At 43.0% G+C, this 18,640-nt stretch overlaps 2 protein-coding genes across 4 annotated transcripts in view; both read right to left on the bottom strand.

Annotated features, from left to right (window-relative positions):
- Positions 1-2,951, bottom strand: part of Rbp7 (retinol binding protein 7) — an 11,640-nt gene extending 8,689 nt beyond the window's left edge. Inside the window, exon 1 of the mRNA XM_048783650.1 lies at positions 2,414-2,951. Coding sequence (XP_048639607.1) covers positions 2,414-2,447 — 34 coding nt within the window. The 5' untranslated portion in view covers positions 2,448-2,951. The remainder of the gene's footprint in view (positions 1-2,413) is intronic.
- A 3,625-nt stretch (positions 2,952-6,576) lies between these two features.
- Positions 6,577-18,640, bottom strand: part of Nmnat1 (nicotinamide nucleotide adenylyltransferase 1) — a 27,935-nt gene continuing 15,871 nt past the window's right edge. For 2 of the 3 annotated variants that reach the window (XM_015501419.2, XM_015501420.2), the window contains exons 2-5: positions 14,252-14,422; positions 10,808-10,991; positions 8,467-8,609; positions 6,577-8,140 (exon numbers count right to left, since the gene is read on the bottom strand). In XM_015501419.2, coding sequence (XP_015356905.1) covers positions 7,740-8,140; positions 8,467-8,609; positions 10,808-10,991; positions 14,252-14,366 — 843 coding nt within the window. In that variant the 5' untranslated portion in view covers positions 14,367-14,422 and the 3' untranslated portion in view covers positions 6,577-7,739. Of the gene's footprint in view, positions 8,141-8,466; positions 8,610-10,807; positions 10,992-14,227; positions 14,423-18,640 lie in introns of those variants that run through there. The other variant, XM_048783648.1, reaches the window with a different exon arrangement.

The raw sequence follows: 18,640 nt of genomic DNA on the forward strand, positions 1-18,640 counted from the left end.
AGGACAGCAGCGTGGGAGGAGCTGGACCGCCCGCAGCGCCGAGCTCCCAGAGGGACCCCTCTGGCTGCCCGCTTCTTTAGCCAGGGCGCTAGCCACTGCCCCCGCCCTTGGCAACTCGGGCTCTCTTGGGGCCCCTCTCCCTTACCTCTAAACACAGGCGAAACCCAGACCATGTTCCCTACCGCCCCCCTTTTTTGTCCCTCTGCCTACATGTTAATGACCAAGAATGGTCTTCAAACTCATGACATTAAATACTGTACCAACTGCAAATACCAATATATCCACAAACCCAACTCTGTGAACAGGGATCTCAATAAACAGGGGCTGATTTTTCTTTCCAACCAGTCCTGAAATGAGCGCTTGCTGGGGATGGCCTCGCAGCTCCACAACGCAGCAGCACCTCTGATTGCCGAGGCCCTTAGTGCCTGTTACCTCTCTGTCGTGAGTTGGCTGCTGGGTTTCCAGCCAGGACATCCGTACCGAAGGTGGGGAAGACCTGAAGCACCACTGGCCATTACCCCCGTGGCAGAAACCTCCTCAGCAGAATTTTGTTTACATCTTAAAACCGCCCCATGCCAAGAGGGAGCCTGTGGGAATCAGTCTCCAGTACTTAGCCACTGCAGTAAAGAAGGGAGAAGGAGTGAGAGTATGGGCTCACCTGCGACATTAGCCCCCGACACCATCCATATATGTTGGTTCCAAGATTTATATGGGCATCTCTCTTTTTTAAAAATATTTTCTTTTTTTTTTAAGTTGGACACAATATCTTCATTTAATTAATTAATTTTTATGTGGTGTTGAGGATCGAACCCAGTGCCTTACCATGCTAGGCAAGTGCTCTACAACTGAGCTATGACCCTAGCCTTTATATGTGCAGCATTTCTTTCTTGTCTTTTTTTTTTTTTTGGTACCAGGAATTGAACTCAGGGGCACTCCACCATTGAGTCACATCCCCAGCCCTATTTTGTCTTTTATTTAGAGACAGGGTTGCATTGAATTGCTTAGCACCTCACTTTTTTGCTGAGGCTGGCTTTGAACTCGAAATCCTCTTGCCTAGGCCTCCCCAGCTGCTGGGATTACAGGCCTGAGCCACCTCACCTGGCTTATATGTGCATTTCTGACCTTCCCCATGAACTCCAGTCTCAAACATATATATATTTTTTTGTGGTGCTGGGGATTGAACTCAGGACTCTATGCATGTGAGGCAAGCCCTCTACCAACTGAGCTATATCCCCAGCCCCATGTCTCAAATATATTGACAGCTAACTTTGTGTATTATCATTTGTCACGAAATTGTACTTCTCCAATAGTTACTTTATTATCTCTGTTTGACAGAGACAAAACTGAGACACAGAGAAGTTAAGTAATTTGCTGAAGATCATACAGTTGGTGGAAGAGACCCCTGAGCTCATGTGCCACCTGTCACCTTCTACTCTGTCTCCACTTATAAATGTCTTAAAGATATCTGAAACTTGACACATCCTAGAAAGAAAAATTAAAAAAAATATTTATTTATGTATCATTTAGTTTTTTAGATGGATACATTAGTTTGTTTTTAAGTGGTGCCTAGGATCAAACCCAGTGCCTCATGCATGCTAGGCAAGCACTCTACCACTGAGCCACCACTCCAGCCCCAAAGAAAGAAATTTTAAGAACAAAAGTTTCTCCATTTTTTCTCATCTCCATAAACTCTGCCATTAGTCACCTGGTTGCTCAAGCCAAGAACCAGGAAGGTATTGTTGAATTCTCCCTTCTCTAGGCACCCAAATTCAATCAGTCATCAAGTCCTGCTGTTTTGCCATCTTAACCTGAGCTGCCTAGACCACTACAAAAGTGTGTGTCTGGATTTGCTGCTTTTCCTGGGAGTCCTTCCAACCATTCTCCACACTGCAGCCAGGGTGAACTTTTTTTTTTTTTTTTTTTTTTTTTTTTAGTAGAATCTTTTTCATTTAGAAACAAAACACAAAATGAGAAAAAAATTTTCCAACTACACAGGAGGGGTATGGGTAGGGGGGAGGTATCTTTCCATCCAGCCCCAGCCCCAGCCCCAGCCCCAGCCTGTGGTTTTGGCAGCAATAAGGAATATGGGGTAATGGCCCAAAAAATAAAAATGGTGTGTGTGTATGGGAAGGAGGGGGTGCAAAAGCTGTGGGGAGTGGTGAGGGAAGGGACAGAAGAGGTCATACATACATATGTGTCAGAGGTCATATATACATATGTGTGTATATACATATGTACACACATATGTATATATGTATATTTTATATTTATTTTTTTAGTTGTAGTTGGACACATTACCTTTTATTTATTTTTATGTGGTGCCAAGAATCAAACCAGGGCCTCACACTTGCTAGGCGAGCACTCTACAGAGCCCTTCTTGATCAGCCTCTGGCTACTTCACCAACTGCATTACCTTCTATCTGTCCAAACTCAGTAGCTCCAGTCATTCCAGTTTTCCTTCTTCCAGAGCTTGGTATTTGGTATTCTTCTTCCCAGGGTGGGATTGGTTGATTTTTGTATGGTTAAGTCCTTTGGCTTGTAGTTCCAGAGTACTGTTCAGGGAACAGTCTTTCCAATCACACTCTCCAACAGGGAGAATTGTCTCTAGACGCCTGCAGCTTCTGTCCACCATCAGCTTCCTCCTCATGAAGGTAGGATGAGCTACTTGGATGGGGGCAACTAGGATGACTACCTGTCCTGGTTTCCTTGGAACTAAAAGAGGGCTTAGGACATGGAACTTTTCTTGCTGAAAGTACAAAACTTGCAAACTGGAATGAATGCTTGTCCTCGGGGCTGTAGCCACTGAGCCACTTTAATCCACCAGGGAGAGTTAATCTAACAAAATTTTTAACTCCAAAGTGAAACTGGAAGTGTGTTTATTTTACAGATCCAAATTTTCCCTTAGGTAAAAGTCCATACTGGAATAGTGTTTAAATTATTACCCCCCATTAAAAAACAAACAAACAAAAAAAAAAAACCCTGTTAGCCTGAAAATAATAGAAATTGGCTGGGTGTATAGCTCAGTGATAGAATGTCTGTCTGCTTAGCATGTATGAAGCTCTGGGGTCAATCCCTGTAACAAAAATAAAAAAATTCGGGGCTGGGGATGTGGCTCAAGCAGTAGCGCGCTCACCTGGCATGAGTGCAGCCCAGGTTCAATCCTCAGCACCACATACAAACAAAGATGTTATGTCCGCCAAAAACTAACTAAATAAATAAATAAATTCATTAAATTACTCACTAATGTGCAATTTGGACAGGACTCCCTAGGGACAGTTCATCTTAATTCAGTGTGGCATTAGCTGGAGGAAGTTGACTTGAAGGCTCTTCAGAATGGCTTAGGCTCATGACCAGCAAACTGATGCTAGTTGTGTGCTAGTAGGGAGCTCATCTGGGCCTGGGAGGCAGGGGCCAGGTCCCTCTTTATGTGGGACTCTCTAGGGGGGTGCTTGGGCTCCTTCACAGCATCAGAGACTGGATTCCCAGAGAGAGTCCAAGAGAACCAGGAAGCAACTGTACTGGTCTCAGATGTCATATTAAATCATTTCTACCAGAGTCCCAGGCTTTCTGGAACTCTGTAACAGAGGGAGCTGTACTGGGGGTATAGCCTAGTAGTACAGTGCTTGCCCAGAACATGTGAGGCTATATTTCCAGATTGAGAAACCAAAGGGAAGGAACATGCACCTCATCCCTCCATGGGAGGAGTGTCAATGTCACATTGTGAGAAGAGCATTTAGGACGGGAGAGATTGTTATAGCCATCTTGGACACCATACCAACAATGGCCCTCATACTAAGTTACAACTTCTAACCTAGACTATTAGTAATAAGGTGCCATTTAATTTTTTACTTGATGATTTTAAAAAAATCTTATTTCTCCATTGGCTTAGAACTTTAAAAAGTGGCAAAGCACTTGCCCAGCATGTGTGAAGCTCTGGGTTCCACCCACAGCACCACAAAACAAAACAAAAAACCTCTGAGTCCCCTTCTCAGAACAGCCTTCAGTACAATGCTGACATCCACATGCTCCACTTCACAGCTCGGCTTGTGCCCTTCATAACTGCCATATTCTACAAACATCTCTTTTCTCCTTATTTATTGACTGCCCTTTTCATGCAAGGCAGAGACTGTGTTCCTGTCACTCCCCCCTACAGTATTCCCAGGCCTACCACAGTGCTTGACAAGTGACTAATAAATGTCTAAGACTGACTGAATGAATGATTTTGACCTTTCCCAAGGGATAAATGCCATTTTTCTTGAGAAGCCCAAGTAACAGCACCTTGCCCAGAATGAGCTGCCAGTTCTCATGAGATACTGATTTACTTGGTGGAATCTGACAGGCTTAGATATACCTTGCCATTTAAAGGAGACGGAACCATGAACTCTGACCAGATTTCCAGAGCATGGGAACAGGACATGGAAAAATCATACTTCCTCTCCTTAAAATCTTATTGTTCTCAAACTTGACCTGAAAATGAAAGCCATGGAAATATACTAATTATTGTAGCTTTTGTGCTAGTTGGTATGGCTTTGGGCCAGTTTGATCAGGGGTCATCCTGTAGGGATGGACTGAATTTCAGTTGATGTGGTCAGAGGCTGGAGTTGCCTATAGATCTTCCTTCTAGTCAGTACCAAAGGTTAGCTCCGGAAAGAGTGAAGAAATTTATTTGGCCAAAATTGAGCACTTTCTTTCCTTTTGTTTGATGCTAGTGATTTGGCCAAGACATGGTGTTTTTTCAAACTCAGTGTTCTTAACCACTGAGCCATATTCCCATCCCTTTTTATTTTTTTAAATTCAAGACAGGGTCTCGAAAGTTGCTTAGGGCCTCGCTAAGTTGCTGAGGCTGGTTTTGAACTCATGATCTTCCTGTCTCAGCCTTTTGAGCTGCTGGGATTATAGGAATGATTAGATTCTTTTTGATGTAAGGCACTCAGTAGCACATGCCCAACACACAGTAAGGGCTCAATAAGTGTTGGCATTATAAAGTTCAAACAGCACCACTGGCAAACAAGGTGCAGATTTCAGAGATGGGCACTGTTTATGCCTTCTCACAGTTGAGTGGATACCATGGTGGGTGATTTAGATGGAAGCCTTTGGAAACAATCTTGAGTGGCAGAGTAATGAACTTCCTATAATACCCTGAAATAAATGTTAAAGGAGCCCATTTCATAACATAGCAACTACTGGGCTCCTAGAGAAGAGAATCAGTGAGATTGGGAAAAGACAGCAGCTCCCTTTACTTAGATCAGATCGTCAGGATGGCACGGAAAGAAAGCATCCTTTAGTATAAGGAGATAAACCTGATGGATCCTCCGGCTCAATCCCTGTACCTGCATCACCAAAGAGAACCACTCATACCAAATAGATTTGCTGTACACACAGATAAACAACAAAGATGTTCTTCATGCGCTATATTTTTTCTGAAGAGATGCCAGTAAAGGACTTTCACTGCTAAGTTTGGTTGCTGCACTCAAATTATACCATGCAAGGAGCAGAATTCGATCCATAAAACCACCAACATCAAACAAATCACCAACATCACCCATTTCCTATATTCTCAATTCACCTTCCAAAAGCATATTATGAAAAAAATGTTATAGGGAATAAACAATGGTATATTTTTCTCTTACTTAAAGGAAATCCCCACAGTGGAGAATACCTGTTCCCCTGTGAAATTAATTGTTCTAATCTTCATTATCCAAAGAGAATGTTCTGTTCTGGAGGACACCCAAAACTATGCTATTCTGCGACAAATATCCTGGCAGCAGGATCTGTGTACAAAGCTGCTATTCCATAAATAGTGTAACGATAAAATTCTTTCCTAGGTAATACATGTCCTGGGAATGTCCCCTGCCTGCATTCCCAGGGGGTCCTGATGTCAGTATAGATAAACAGAGTGTGGGCACTTGTGTGGGCACTTGGAAGTGGGAAGAAGCTTCTGATGAATGATGTGAGCTTTTTTTTTTTTTTTTTTTGTGGTGCTGGGTATTGAACCCAGGGCCTTGTGCATACAAAGCAAGCATTCTAGCAACTGAGCCATATCTCCAGCCGTGAGGTGAGCTTTTCTGGAACTTAAAGCAAGTTTGATAGTTTCATCTGCCTGTAGATGGTTATTTTTCAGGTCTACTTCAAACTTTAAGCTCCGAAAGTCAAGTGGGTAGAGGAAATGACCCTCATCTCTATGATCTGAGATTCTGACCCTTTATTCACTCAGTGGACTCCGGCTGAATCCCATGGGTGCCAGGTTTTGTGCCTCTCCTGTCTTTGTGAGTTGGCCGGACAGCTTTAGTAAGGATAAGTTTGGCCAGGCGCGGTGGTGCAGGCCTATAATCCCAGCAGCTCAGGAGGCTGAGGCAGGAGGATCATGAATTCAAAGACAGCCAGCCTCAGCAAAAGCGAGGTGCTAAGCAACTCAGTGAGACCCTGTCTCTAAATAAAATACAAAATAGGGCTGGAATTGTGGTTCAGGGTTCAAGCATTTGCCTAGCATGTGTGAGGCGTTGGGTTGGATCCTCAGCATCACATAAAAATAAGTAAATAAACCCCCACTCCTGCAAAAGATTAAGTTGGGTGTGGTAGAGTAAACATTTGTCAACTTTATTTAACATTTTCCTTTTTCCAACTGTAGCTTCATATCTGACTAAACAATTGCACAATTATAAGTATTTTTTTTTTCTGAAGAAGAATTATAAACCTTCATCTGGAGTGGTATAGGTAATAAATATAAATTACAAAAAAGTAAATTATTCTATTTTTGTTGGGAATTTAACCATGATCCTGTTTCTATTGTAGAACAATTTTTAACAAACCATAAGAAGCTCTCTCTGGGGCTTGGCGCAGTAGCATATGCCTGTAATCTCAGCAACTCAAGAGGCCGAGGCAGGAAGATCACAAATTCAAGGCCAGCTTCAGCAATTTAGACACCCTCTATCAAAAGTAAAACAAAAAAATGGGCTGGGGTTGTAGCTCGAAGGTAGAGCACTTGCCTCAAATGCATGAGGCCCTGGGTTCGATCCTTACCCATAAAAATATTTTTATGCACCACATAAAAATAAAGACATTGTGATAATCTACAACTAAAAAAAAATTTTAAAAATAAAATAAAAAAAGGACTGGCAGTGTAGCTCAGTGGTAGAGGGCTCCTGGGTTAAATTTCCAGTACTTAAAAAAAAAAATTTAAAATAAGATGAAGAATTCCTTCCCTTATCCATCCTGGTGGAGAGCCCTGCAATAGGCATATATAAAATGTCAATTCCTTTCATAACTAAAGTTAGGCTTGGTGGGGGTTGATTCTGTTTTGTTTTGAGTCAGGATCTGGCTGTGTTGCCAGGTTGGTCTTGAACTCTGGGCTCAAGTGATCCTCCTGCCTCAGCCTCTTAAGCAGTACCCGGCTAGAATCAGAATCTGGAGTGGACATTTGCTTTTCACACTTTGTTTTCTGTTGTGTGGTACTTATTTGGAATTAGTTTCATTAATATTTCTTCAGGTTTTAGTGAACTACTAGTCTCTTAAAAATAAAGTGATTTGTACATTCTTTTTTTTTTTAAGGCCTTATTAAAAACATTCATCTTAACCACTCTGATAAAAAGAAAAAATAAATCTTATTTTAATTTCCAACTGACTTTTATCAGATTTTTAAAATTTTGTTTATGAAAGATAAAGATTTCTTTCCTGAGTTACAACACCAGATTGTTTAAAATCTCCAGAAGAGTGATCCAAACTGTCAAGCTGTGGCATTTCTATGACTTCGCCTCTGCAGTGTTTCTCTGCAAAGGAGCCAGGACAACCCCAACATTCCTATCTTCGCTCTCAGAGCTGTACAAATCATGCTTTTCAATGTATTCTTGGACCAGATCTGGTACCAAGTAGCGAATGCTCTGGCCCCTTCGGAGGGCTCTCCGGATCTTTGTGGACGAGATGTCGTTGTTGATCCACTCGTTCACCAGGTGAATGTTGCTCTGGTGTTTCCACAGCACATCAGACTCATAGATGAATTTCTGAGCATCACTTCCATCCCGAGTGACACATACCAGCCCATAGTCTGCCACGATTCGGGTTATGTCCTCACTCTTCCACAAATTGGGCACACCGAAGGACTCTAGTAAATCTGCCCCACACAGCAACTTCACCTCTGGCACACCTGGGAGGAAGAATGAAGCAGAGTTTCAGAGTTGGCTTCTCCAATAACCCCCCACAGTTACAATGACTGTACGTATGTGTTTTTCAGGAAAGAGAGTTCAATTTTTATAAGATTCAGATTTCCAAAAATGATCCCAGACACCTCAAAAGCTAAAGTGCACTGCAGGAGAAGTAAGCACAGAGCACCTTTCACTCTCTCTTCCTTCATGAAGCCAACAGGGCCACCTTCTGGGCACCAGATGTGAAATCCCAAGGGCGGCTGCTCAGCTCTGGAATCTGAATTATTCTAGTCTTGGTCTCTTTGGAGTGCTGGTGGAACTTACGAACCTTTTGTTTTGGGCTCTAGGGATTTCTTCTGACTAGAATCCTGTCTTTGTTCCATGTACTTCCTCTTCCGTCCAGACCTTTCAACCACAGGTGAGTTCTGCCTGTGGTCACAGTTGCCAGCCTCTAGCTTCTCTTGATGGTGTCTATAAAACAACATAAAATAGTATTTCCTGCTTTCTTATGATGCTCCACTGAAATACTGTCCCTTTGAAGATGCTTAAGTCTCTGACCTAATGGTAAAATGGGGTGATATTCAAAATGTTTCATCACTGGTACCCACAGTACCCCACCAGTTAGGATGGCCAGTACAAGGTCAATCCTAGGAAAACACAAATGGTGTCTATCACCATTTTTTTGTGTCTGTGCCACAGCAGCAGGAGTCAACATGAATTATTTATTATGCCACGCATCACAGTAGAACCTCTGTGTGAATTGTCTGATTAAATCTTCTCCATTCCCATATCATAAATATCATTATCCCCACAATGAATGGGAAGATGGAGGCTTAGGAATGCAACTCTCCTTGTGGCAGAATCCCTGGAACATAGGAGGTATTTGATAACTTTTTGGGGGGTACCAGGGATTGAACTCAAGGGCACTCAACCACTGAGCCACAATTCCAACCCTATATTTAGTATTTTATTTAGAGATAGGGTCTCACTGAGTTGTTTAGCACCTCCCTTGCTGAGATTGGCTTTGAATTCATAAGCCTCCTGCCTCAGTTTCCTGAGCCTCTGGGATTAGAGGCGTGAGCCACTGCACCGGCTTGACAACAATTTGATTGAATGAATGTTTTGGTTGTCACAAAGAAGTGGGATGACTCTCCCCTTTTTATCAGAATCATTTGTCATCCCCATTAAGAGGGGAGCCCACTAGTTTTGCCCACAGTCTTTGGGCTTGTACATAGCAGAGACAGCATTTGAACCCAGTAGTCTGGTTCAGACCCACACTTCTGACCACCAACGACTGACCTAGAACCACACGCCAGGGATAAGGACCTGGAGGGCCAAGGGTCAGAGGCCCCACAGGAAGACACACAGGCGGATGTGTGCACAGCTCCATTCGGGGTGGGAAGAGGGTGCCACCACCTTACCACACTGTACCATTACCTCAGGTCCAGGAGCCACATTGTGGGACTCACTGAAGGGCCGTTGTGCTCTTAAATCCCTTCCCTCCTGAACAGCTGAACTGAATATGTAATAGGTTACCACAGAGCCAGAGAGGGATAGGTAGGACTAGGTTCAGAGCCTGGTCTGATTACAGAATTTTTTGCCAACAAGCAGAGGAGACTTTTCCCTGCCAAGCTTGAAAAGTGAGTCCTCCTGGTAAGTTCCTGCTGGACACCATCTGCCAGCTCAGGGCTCAGCTCTGCCCTAAGCACACTGCCCAGAGGGCCTCACAGCAGCTTCTGATATGACTGGGTTTCATGATGAGACTCTCGAGAGAGACCTGGGAGGCAGGGGTTATTATTACTCTGGGGCTGAGCAGCCTGACAAGTAGCCTCTCGCAGTGTGTGCATGGCTGCGGACTCCACACTCCACTGTCCAGTCCCCAGCGTCTGGAGCCTGAGGCAGCTTAACAGCCGCAGAGGTGGCAGCAGGAGCAGAATTGATTTCCTGATCTCCCACAGCAACTGAGGGGGCAGGACCTTGAAACACACGGTGGCATCCACTCTTCCAGCTCTTCTAAACATTTGTGCCTGAGCACCTAAACTCCCCTTCACTTTAGTACTCAGAGTGGCCTCTATTTCTTACGCTGACCACCACCCCCCCATACTATCAGTAACCAGAAGGCTCAGAACTCTAAGAACAGAAAGTTTTTTCAGAAAGCTTTTTAAATTTGCCTTCAAGATAATCAAAGAAATAATTAGATATTACTTACTCTGGCTTCTGAACCCTTAAGTGGAAGTTTTAAAAGTATTAGCACAGAGGTCTGTGGTATTCCCATGTCCCTGAGCAAGCATCACCTACAGCTCCTCATCCTGAAGCCCCCTGCTTCTCGCTCATACTGAAGACAGATGACAGCAATATCCTTCTGCAACTCTGCCTTTCTGACCTGAGGCTCAGACAGGCCAGGCAGACTGCCTCAATTTCCTGACAAATATTGCAGGATACCAAACACGGGGACATCTCAAACCACGATGACGACAGACACAAAGGCTAAGGAACACCCAACCTCTGTGCTGTGTTCTATAGCCTGTGGTGCCCTTCCATGGAAATGGCGCAGCCATGTCTTTCCAGCTCTGGTGACAGCTTTGCAAATCTGTCCATTCAGATGTAAGACAGTATTGAAACATGGCAAAAAGAAGGCACAGAAATGATATTAATTTCAGTATTACTACCTCAGCACCTTAACAGTCTCTGTCCACTCCTTCTGAAGACTTTCCCACGTGTCCACCTCCACCCAGTTGGAAGTCTTGGTGGCAAGTTCTGCCATGATGATTCGGTGGTGGGCAGGGATGAGCCCTTTCTTCTTATATGCATCACCAACAGGAGAAATTATGCCTTTGATAACTCTATATTTTCCTGGATAAAGAGTTAGATTGGAAATTAGGAATAAGAAATTTTGTGCACAGAAAATATTATGATTTTTATTTATTTATTTATTTTGTGGAACTGGGTTGATTGAACCCAGGACCTTCCACATGCTAGGCAAGCACTCTACCACTGAGCTACATCCCAGCTCCCTTTTTGATTTTGGTTTTAGTACTGAGGATTGAACCCAGGAGTGTTCTATCACTGAGTCACATCCCCAGACCCTTCCTTATTTTGAGACAGGGTCTCACTAAGTTGCTGAGGCCTCAAACTTGCAATATTCCTATCTCAGTCTCTCCAGTAGCTGGGATTATAGGCATGTGCCACTGTACCCAGATCAATATTACTTTTGCAATCACAGATTCTCTTTCTTTTTTAAAAAAAAAAACAACAGTGATTTAGATTTGTTAATTGATTGAAACTATGATAAAATATACATACATAAAACTTACCATTTAACAACTTTAAATGCATAGTTCCACAGCATTAAGCACAAGCAACCATCACCAGAACGGATACTCCTTAATTTTTTCATCTTCCCCAACTGAAACTGAGTTTCAGTTGGGGAGATGATGGTATGGGGGGGGTTGAACTCAGGGGCACTCAACCACTGAGAGAATACCCAGCCCTACTTTGTGTTTTAGAGACAGGGTCTTGCCGAGTTGCTTAGTGCCTCACTTTTGCTGAGGCTGGCTTTGAACTCGTAATCTTCCTGCCTCAGCCTCCCAAGCTGCTGAGATTATAGGTATGTGCCACAGCGCCTGGCCTGTACAGTTTACAATTTGATTGGTATTGCCAAATTACCTTGCAAAAAGCTTTAATGGATTTGCATTGTCCTCCTAGAGTGTATGCAGACCGTTTCTCCCCAATCTCTAATACTGGACATTACTGAGTTTAAAAACTTTTGTCAGTGTGAGGGGCAAAATATATGTAATTTTTAATTTTGCTTCTGAGATTATTGGAATTAATTAAGGTTGAACATCCATCCATCCATGTGCATCTAACAGAAAATTGCTTGATTTATGCAACAAAATAAAATGTGTGTATATACAAATATTTGCATGTAAAACTACAGAAAAACGATTGAAGGGTGAATTTTATTTTATTTTTGGTATTAGGGACTGAATCCAGGGGCACTTTACCACTGAGCTATACCCCACAGCTCTTTTTATTTTTCATTTTGAGACAAGGTCTCCCTAAATTACTCAGGGTCTTGCTTAGTTGATGAGGCTGGCTCCAACTTGTGATCCTCCTGCGTCACTGGGATTACAGGTATGCATCACCACATTTGGCTGGAAGAATGTATTTTTAAACTATTAACAGTGGTTGCCTCCAGAGAAATGAGAGGTGAGCATTTTATTTCATATACATGCTCTTTTATAACATTATTTATCTCTTAGAGCATATACATGGTGACCATAAAGTATGGAAACATAAGTGAATAATCATAACAAATGATTTCTCTCTTTCTCTCTCTCTCTTTTTTCCTCTTGTACTAGGGATTGAACCCAGGGACACTTTACCATGGAGGTGCATCCCCAGTCCTTTTTATTTTTTATTTTGAGACAGGGTCTCCCTAAGTTGCTTAGGGCCTCACTAAATTAATGAGGCTGGCTTTGAACTTGTGATCCTCCTCCTTTAGCTTCCCGAGCCACTGGGATTACAGGTACGTGCCACCATGCCCAGCACAAGTGATTTCTTGATTCTGCATTATAATATACGTAAAATAATATTCATACTTGATGGCCACCCTTTATTTGTGTGTTGTTTATGAATTCGTTAGGCTGATCCTGAAGCCTTTATGTAAATTAGAGCTTCAACATGGGCATGATACGATTAAATTTTTATTTTAGAAAAAACATTTGGGGGCTGAGTCTGTGGCTCAGTGGTAGAGTGCTTGCCTAGCATGAGTGAGGCACTGGGTTCGATCCTTGGCACCACATATAAATAAATGAATAAAATAAAGGTCCATACATATAAAATATAAAAAAAAAAAGAAAAGAAAAAGCATTTGGAACTATGTGGATGTGAAGCTAGTGGAGAGAGAAGCAGCAGAATGAAACCACAGCTCAGCTTGATGGCTGGGGTGTAGCTCAGTGGGAGAGCACCTGCCTAGCATGTATGAGGCCCTGGGTTCCATCCCTCGCACCACAAAACAAAACAGAGCAGAACAGAACAAAGAGTCCAATTAGGTGGGGTTTCACCTCCAGACAGCAAATTCTTACCTAGTCCTCACCTTATACGACTCAAACCTTCTGTTTCCCTGAGGAAAAGATACAGTTTTTATGTTCATGATGTAAACCTGTTATAAAATGAATCCCTGGATAAAATGGAATTATATAACCGTAATGAAAGCAAGGTTTTGTTTCCTTTTTTCATAAGGGAACAAAAAAGCTCAAGTGTGTGTCTTTTTTTTTTAAATATTTTTTTTAGTTGTTGATGGACCTTTAATTAATTAATTATATGTGGTGTTGAGAATCAAACTCAGTGCCTCACCGTGCTAGGCAAGTACTCTACCACTGAGCCACAACCCCAGTCCTAGGGTTTTTTTTTTTGTTGTTGTTATTGTTTGTTTTGAGATGAGGTCTTGCTATTTGTGGCCCAGGCTGGTCTTGAATTTCCAGGCTCAAGTGATCTATCTTCTTGCCTCAACCTACTAAATAGCTGGGTCCACAGGTGGGTACCATCATACCTGGATGAAACTTGCATTCTGAGGATCATTGTTGCTTCTACTGAGCTCTAAATACATAAAACTGAATTTTTATTCTATAGGCCAGTAGCCAGATGCGTAGACATTCCATGGACATACCTTACCTGCTTTTGTGTTTGTTTTGAGGCAGTCTTGCTGTGCGCTCAGGCTGGTTGTGAACTAGTGCTGGGACTACATGCACACACCACTACATTCAGCTCCTCACCCTTTTTTGGCTAAGTCTCTGTGCAAGTGAGTAGGGAGCATGTTTGTACCTTGTTGATTAATTGTTCACACTGACAGAGAGACCCAATCAAGTGGTTCTTTAGCCTTAAATTGCTTTTCTATTTTTGTACTGAGGATTGAGCCCAGGGGTGCTTAACCACTGAGCCACATCCCCAGCACTTTTTATTTTTTGTTTTGAGACAGAGTCTCCCCAGGGCGTTGCTAAGTTGCTGAGACTGGCAAACTTTGATCCTCTGCCTCAGCCTCCTACGCTGCTAGGATTATAGGCATGTGTCACCAAGCCAACACTTACATTGCTTTTGGTTACTGTTCCTACCTGTTCCATTCAGGTAATCCTTGGCCAGCTCAAATAATCTGAGGTGCATGTTGGTGATTGGATTAAATGAACCACAAGCAAGAAGAACCACTTCAGTTTTCTCTGATTTGTCCATGGTAAGAACTTGAAGTTGGTGCTCTAAATGGAAAACTCTGACATCTTCCTTGTTGTCTACAAAGGAAAAAGAAAATAAATCCAGTTATGTGATCATTAATAAATAAATCAATAAATCCATGTGATCATTTCAAACAGATGGACAATATTTGGCTATAATGATTATGCTAAATGAATTACATAATTGGCATTATTTCCCCACCCCTCCTTTTTAACATAAATATGTAACTCCTATCATAAAGGGAGGGAATCTCCTTCTCTATTCTTTGTGATTTGTTTTGCCCAAAAGAATGTGGGCAGTAGCAATAGGGTGCCAGCTCTGAGCCTAAGCCTCACAGGCTGTCTTAGTCCATTTCCTGTTGCTATAATGGAACAGTAGAAGCGGGTGCTTTATAAAGAAAAGAAATTCAGGAGTTCCAAGAACATGATGCTGACTTCCTACTGAGGGTCCCAGGTTGTATCACAAGGTGGCAGAGAAGCAGAAAGGGAACCAGGCACATGCAGAAGGAACTAAGCACATATAAAGTGTTGTATAGTGTTGACCTTACTTTATAACAATCCATTCTCTTGAGAAGTCACCTCAGGGACCACCATGACCTAATTACCTTCCACTAGGGCCCACATTTTAAAGGTTCCACCACCTTCACATTGCCACACTGGAGACCAAGCTTCCAGCACATGAACTTTTGGGAGACTTAGTACCACATTCAAACCATAGCAGAGGCATCGAACCCTTCTGTTTTCAGGACTGCCACCCAGCCATGAAAACTAGCCCAAGCGAGCCTGCTGGAGTATGGTGGAACTCGTGGAAGAGTGCTGGTGTCCCAGCAGATGGACAGCCAACCATACAGTATGTGACTGCAGCCGTCCTAGGCCAGCCAAACCCAACCAACTTGAGCAGACAGGCAGCAAGTCCAGGTGGAATCAGCCAAACCCGGCTCAGGTCAGTAACCACGAGCTGACCCGACTCACAAGCAAAAATCAATATTTTTGATGGATGCAACTCAAGTTTTGTGATTGTGTTATTGTGGTTATCGTTAACTGAGAGGATATTATCATCTAACAAATATAAATCCTAACACCTGTCTTTAAAAACAGTATTTTCACCTCTTTGTCAACATGATCATGACATCATTTTTTTTTAAATTTTCTTTTTAGTTGTAGATGGACGTGATATCTTTATTTATTTATTTGGTGCTGAGGATGGAACCCAGCACCCCACGTGTGAGGCAGGCACTCTACCACTGAGCTATAGCCCCAGTCCAACATTATCATTTTGCATGGAGTGAGATTTATAATCTACATATATCTTTGTTACATCATTCTATTCAATCTTTCTTAAACCCTAATGAAGTCATGCTAGATATCTGATTTAAAGTATTGGGGACGGAGTGCATTTCCTGGTGGAGCACTTTCCTAGCATATGCAGGCCTGGCTTTGATCTCCAGAACTGCCAAAAATAAAATAAAATAAAAGTTGAGGTGGTGAGGAAGTAGCTCAGTGGTGGAGTGCTTACCTAGCATGCATGAGGCCCTGAGTTTGATCCCCAACACTGGAAAAACAAAAAACAAAACTGTAATACAATTTTACCAAACTTGTCCACCTATAGAAATCATAACATGGAAAAGGCCCACAATGAAAACCAACCACCATTCCATCCCCTCCCCCAGCTGCCTAAAGGCAACTACTCCTCACCTCTTCAGTTATTTCTCCTGCTAGATTCTACCATAATTCTACATTGTGAGCTTCTGATGCTATTTCTCAAGTTATCAAAATTACAGAGTTCCCAATGACATCCTCCTAAGATCTGTGAGGATTAGTTCTCATAATCCCTTGCTACTCTCTCCCAGACTTCCTGTATTGGCAGGAATCTCCAGAGAAACAGAACCAAAGAACATATGTAATTAGGAGGAGAGATTGATCAGATTTTCTCAGAGGATCACAGAAGCTGAAAAGCTTTACAACGGCTGCCTCAGGCTTGAGACAGGGAAAGTGGCAGCCTCTCATCCCAAGAACCCAGAAGCACCTGGTGTGGTGATGCACACCTGTAATCCCAGAGATTTGGGGAGGCTGAGGCAGGAGGATCACCAAGTTCAGGGTCAGCTTCAGCAATTTAGCAAGAACTTGAGAGACTTACTGAGACCCTGTCTCAAAAAATACAAAGGCTGGGATGTAGCTCCATGGTAAAGACCCCTTGAGTTCAATCACTAGTACTTAAATAAATAAATAGACCTCTTATTTGTGTGACCTTGATTCAATTACCTCTTTCAGTTTTCTCAACTGTAAAATGAAGATAGAGACAGAACCAATCTCAGTTATTTTGAGTAAGTTTTTATTTTGTGGTGCTGGGGGTGGAACCCAGGGAGGGCCTCAGCCTGCTAAATTCTACTGCTGAGCTTTGCCCCAACCCTGAAGATTATTTCTCAGGATAATACATGGCCAAGTGCTCAGCATATTGCCTGTACCACTGTGTTAAAATGGATGCAAGCTGAAGACTTTGAGGAAAAGAATAATACTGATGATGGTGATGAGGCAGGACTGATTAGAAGAGCAAAACAAGAGAGAAAGATCAGCTACAAAGTAAGCACAGCTTCATTTAAGTAAATCTTTGGGGTAAGAATTAAGAAAGAGATCTGAGGCCATTTCCAAACACACAGTAATCCCAGCTACTTTGAAGGCTGAGGCAGGATCATCTCCTGTGCCCAGCAGGTTCAATGCCAGCCTGTACAACATGATGAGACCACCATCTCAAAAAAAAAAAAAAAAAAAAGGCATAATGATAGGGATCACAGGGACAGTGCTAATTGTGCATAGAAAATAAAGGAAAGAACAGTCAGAATGGTCAGCATGGCATTAAGGAATGAGTTCAGCGGGGCGTAGTGGTGTACATGCCTATAATCCCAGGGACTTGGGAGGCTAAGACATGAGGATCACAAATTCAAGGCCAGTCTCTGCATTTTAGCAAGACCCTATCTCAAAACATAAACTGGGCTTGGTGGTGCATGCCTATAATCCCAGCAACTAGGGAGGCTGAAGCAGGAGGATTGCAAGTTCCAGGCCAACCTCAGCATTTTTTTTTTTTTAAGAGAGAGAGAGAGAATTTTTTAATATTTATTTTTTAGTTTTCGGCGGACACAACATCTTTATTTGTATGTGGTGCTGAGATCGAACCCAGTACTGCGTGCGTGCCAGGTGAGCGTGCTACCGCTTGAGCCACATCCCCAGCCCAACCTCAGCAATTTTTAAAAAATATTTTATTAGGGCTGGGGACATAGCTCAGTTGGTAGAGTGCTTGCCTTGCATGCACAAGGTCCTGGGTTCAATTCCCAGCACCAAAAACAACAACAACAACAAAACTTATTAGTTGTTGATGGACCTTTATTTATTTATATGTGATGCTGAGAATCAAACCCAGTGCCTCAAATATGCTAGGTAAGCGCTCTACCACTGAGCCATGACCCCAGCCAGCCTTAGCAAAAGAAGAGCTAAGGGTGGCTGACTGGTAGAGCACCCTAGGCTCAATTCCCAGTATGGGAAAAAAATGAGCTAATAGGTAAGAAGGATTTAAATGCTCCCCCTTCAGTGACCATACCGAAGGATAATACCAGGATTCACTTGGGGCTATACCCAACCCTGTCATCCCTATCCCTATCCCCATCCAAACTACCTTCTGCATTATAGTGGTGGTGAAGGCATCCTTCCCACAGTACCCTGGGCCCTGCAGGGAAGCCACTGCGCCTACTCTCCAGGACAGCAGTGCAGGGGCCAGGGGTTCAGCTGATACCTGGTATAGTCCTGGACCTTGCCCATGTCAGGTTTCAGGCCTGCTCCCCAAGGGAGATTAAGTGGGAAGACGGTAAGGCTGAGAGCATGATGTGGGGGCTCAGGGGAGCTGCCTGTGGTCCTGAAACTGACTTCAGAGCCAGAGATGAACAAAGCCCTGAGCCCCTCTGTGTCCTGAGGGAGGAGTTCAGGTTTCAGATTCTGCCTGGGGGATGGGGAGGGGCAGCGGGAAGATGATCTTTCAGCATAAAGGAAGCTGTCTTTGTCCCTTGTCAACACACTCTTTATTGGTTTTGAATAACCAGCAGTTTCATTAGTTCACTGTGAACCCAGCCAGCCTGAGCTCAGACTGGACTCTAGACCTTCGAAGTCACAGAAGAGTTAAGTCAGAGTGTGCTCCTGCCAGAGCAGTCTGTCCTGCAATGGCAGGTGATGAACAGAAGTAGTTTGAAAGCCTGGTGGGAATTGTTCTTTTTTTTTTTTTTTTTTGAG

Source organism: Marmota marmota, unplaced genomic scaffold (assembly GCF_001458135.2).
Source record: "Marmota marmota marmota unplaced genomic scaffold, marMar, whole genome shotgun sequence".
Classification (NCBI taxonomy): domain Eukaryota; kingdom Metazoa; phylum Chordata; class Mammalia; order Rodentia; family Sciuridae; genus Marmota; species Marmota marmota.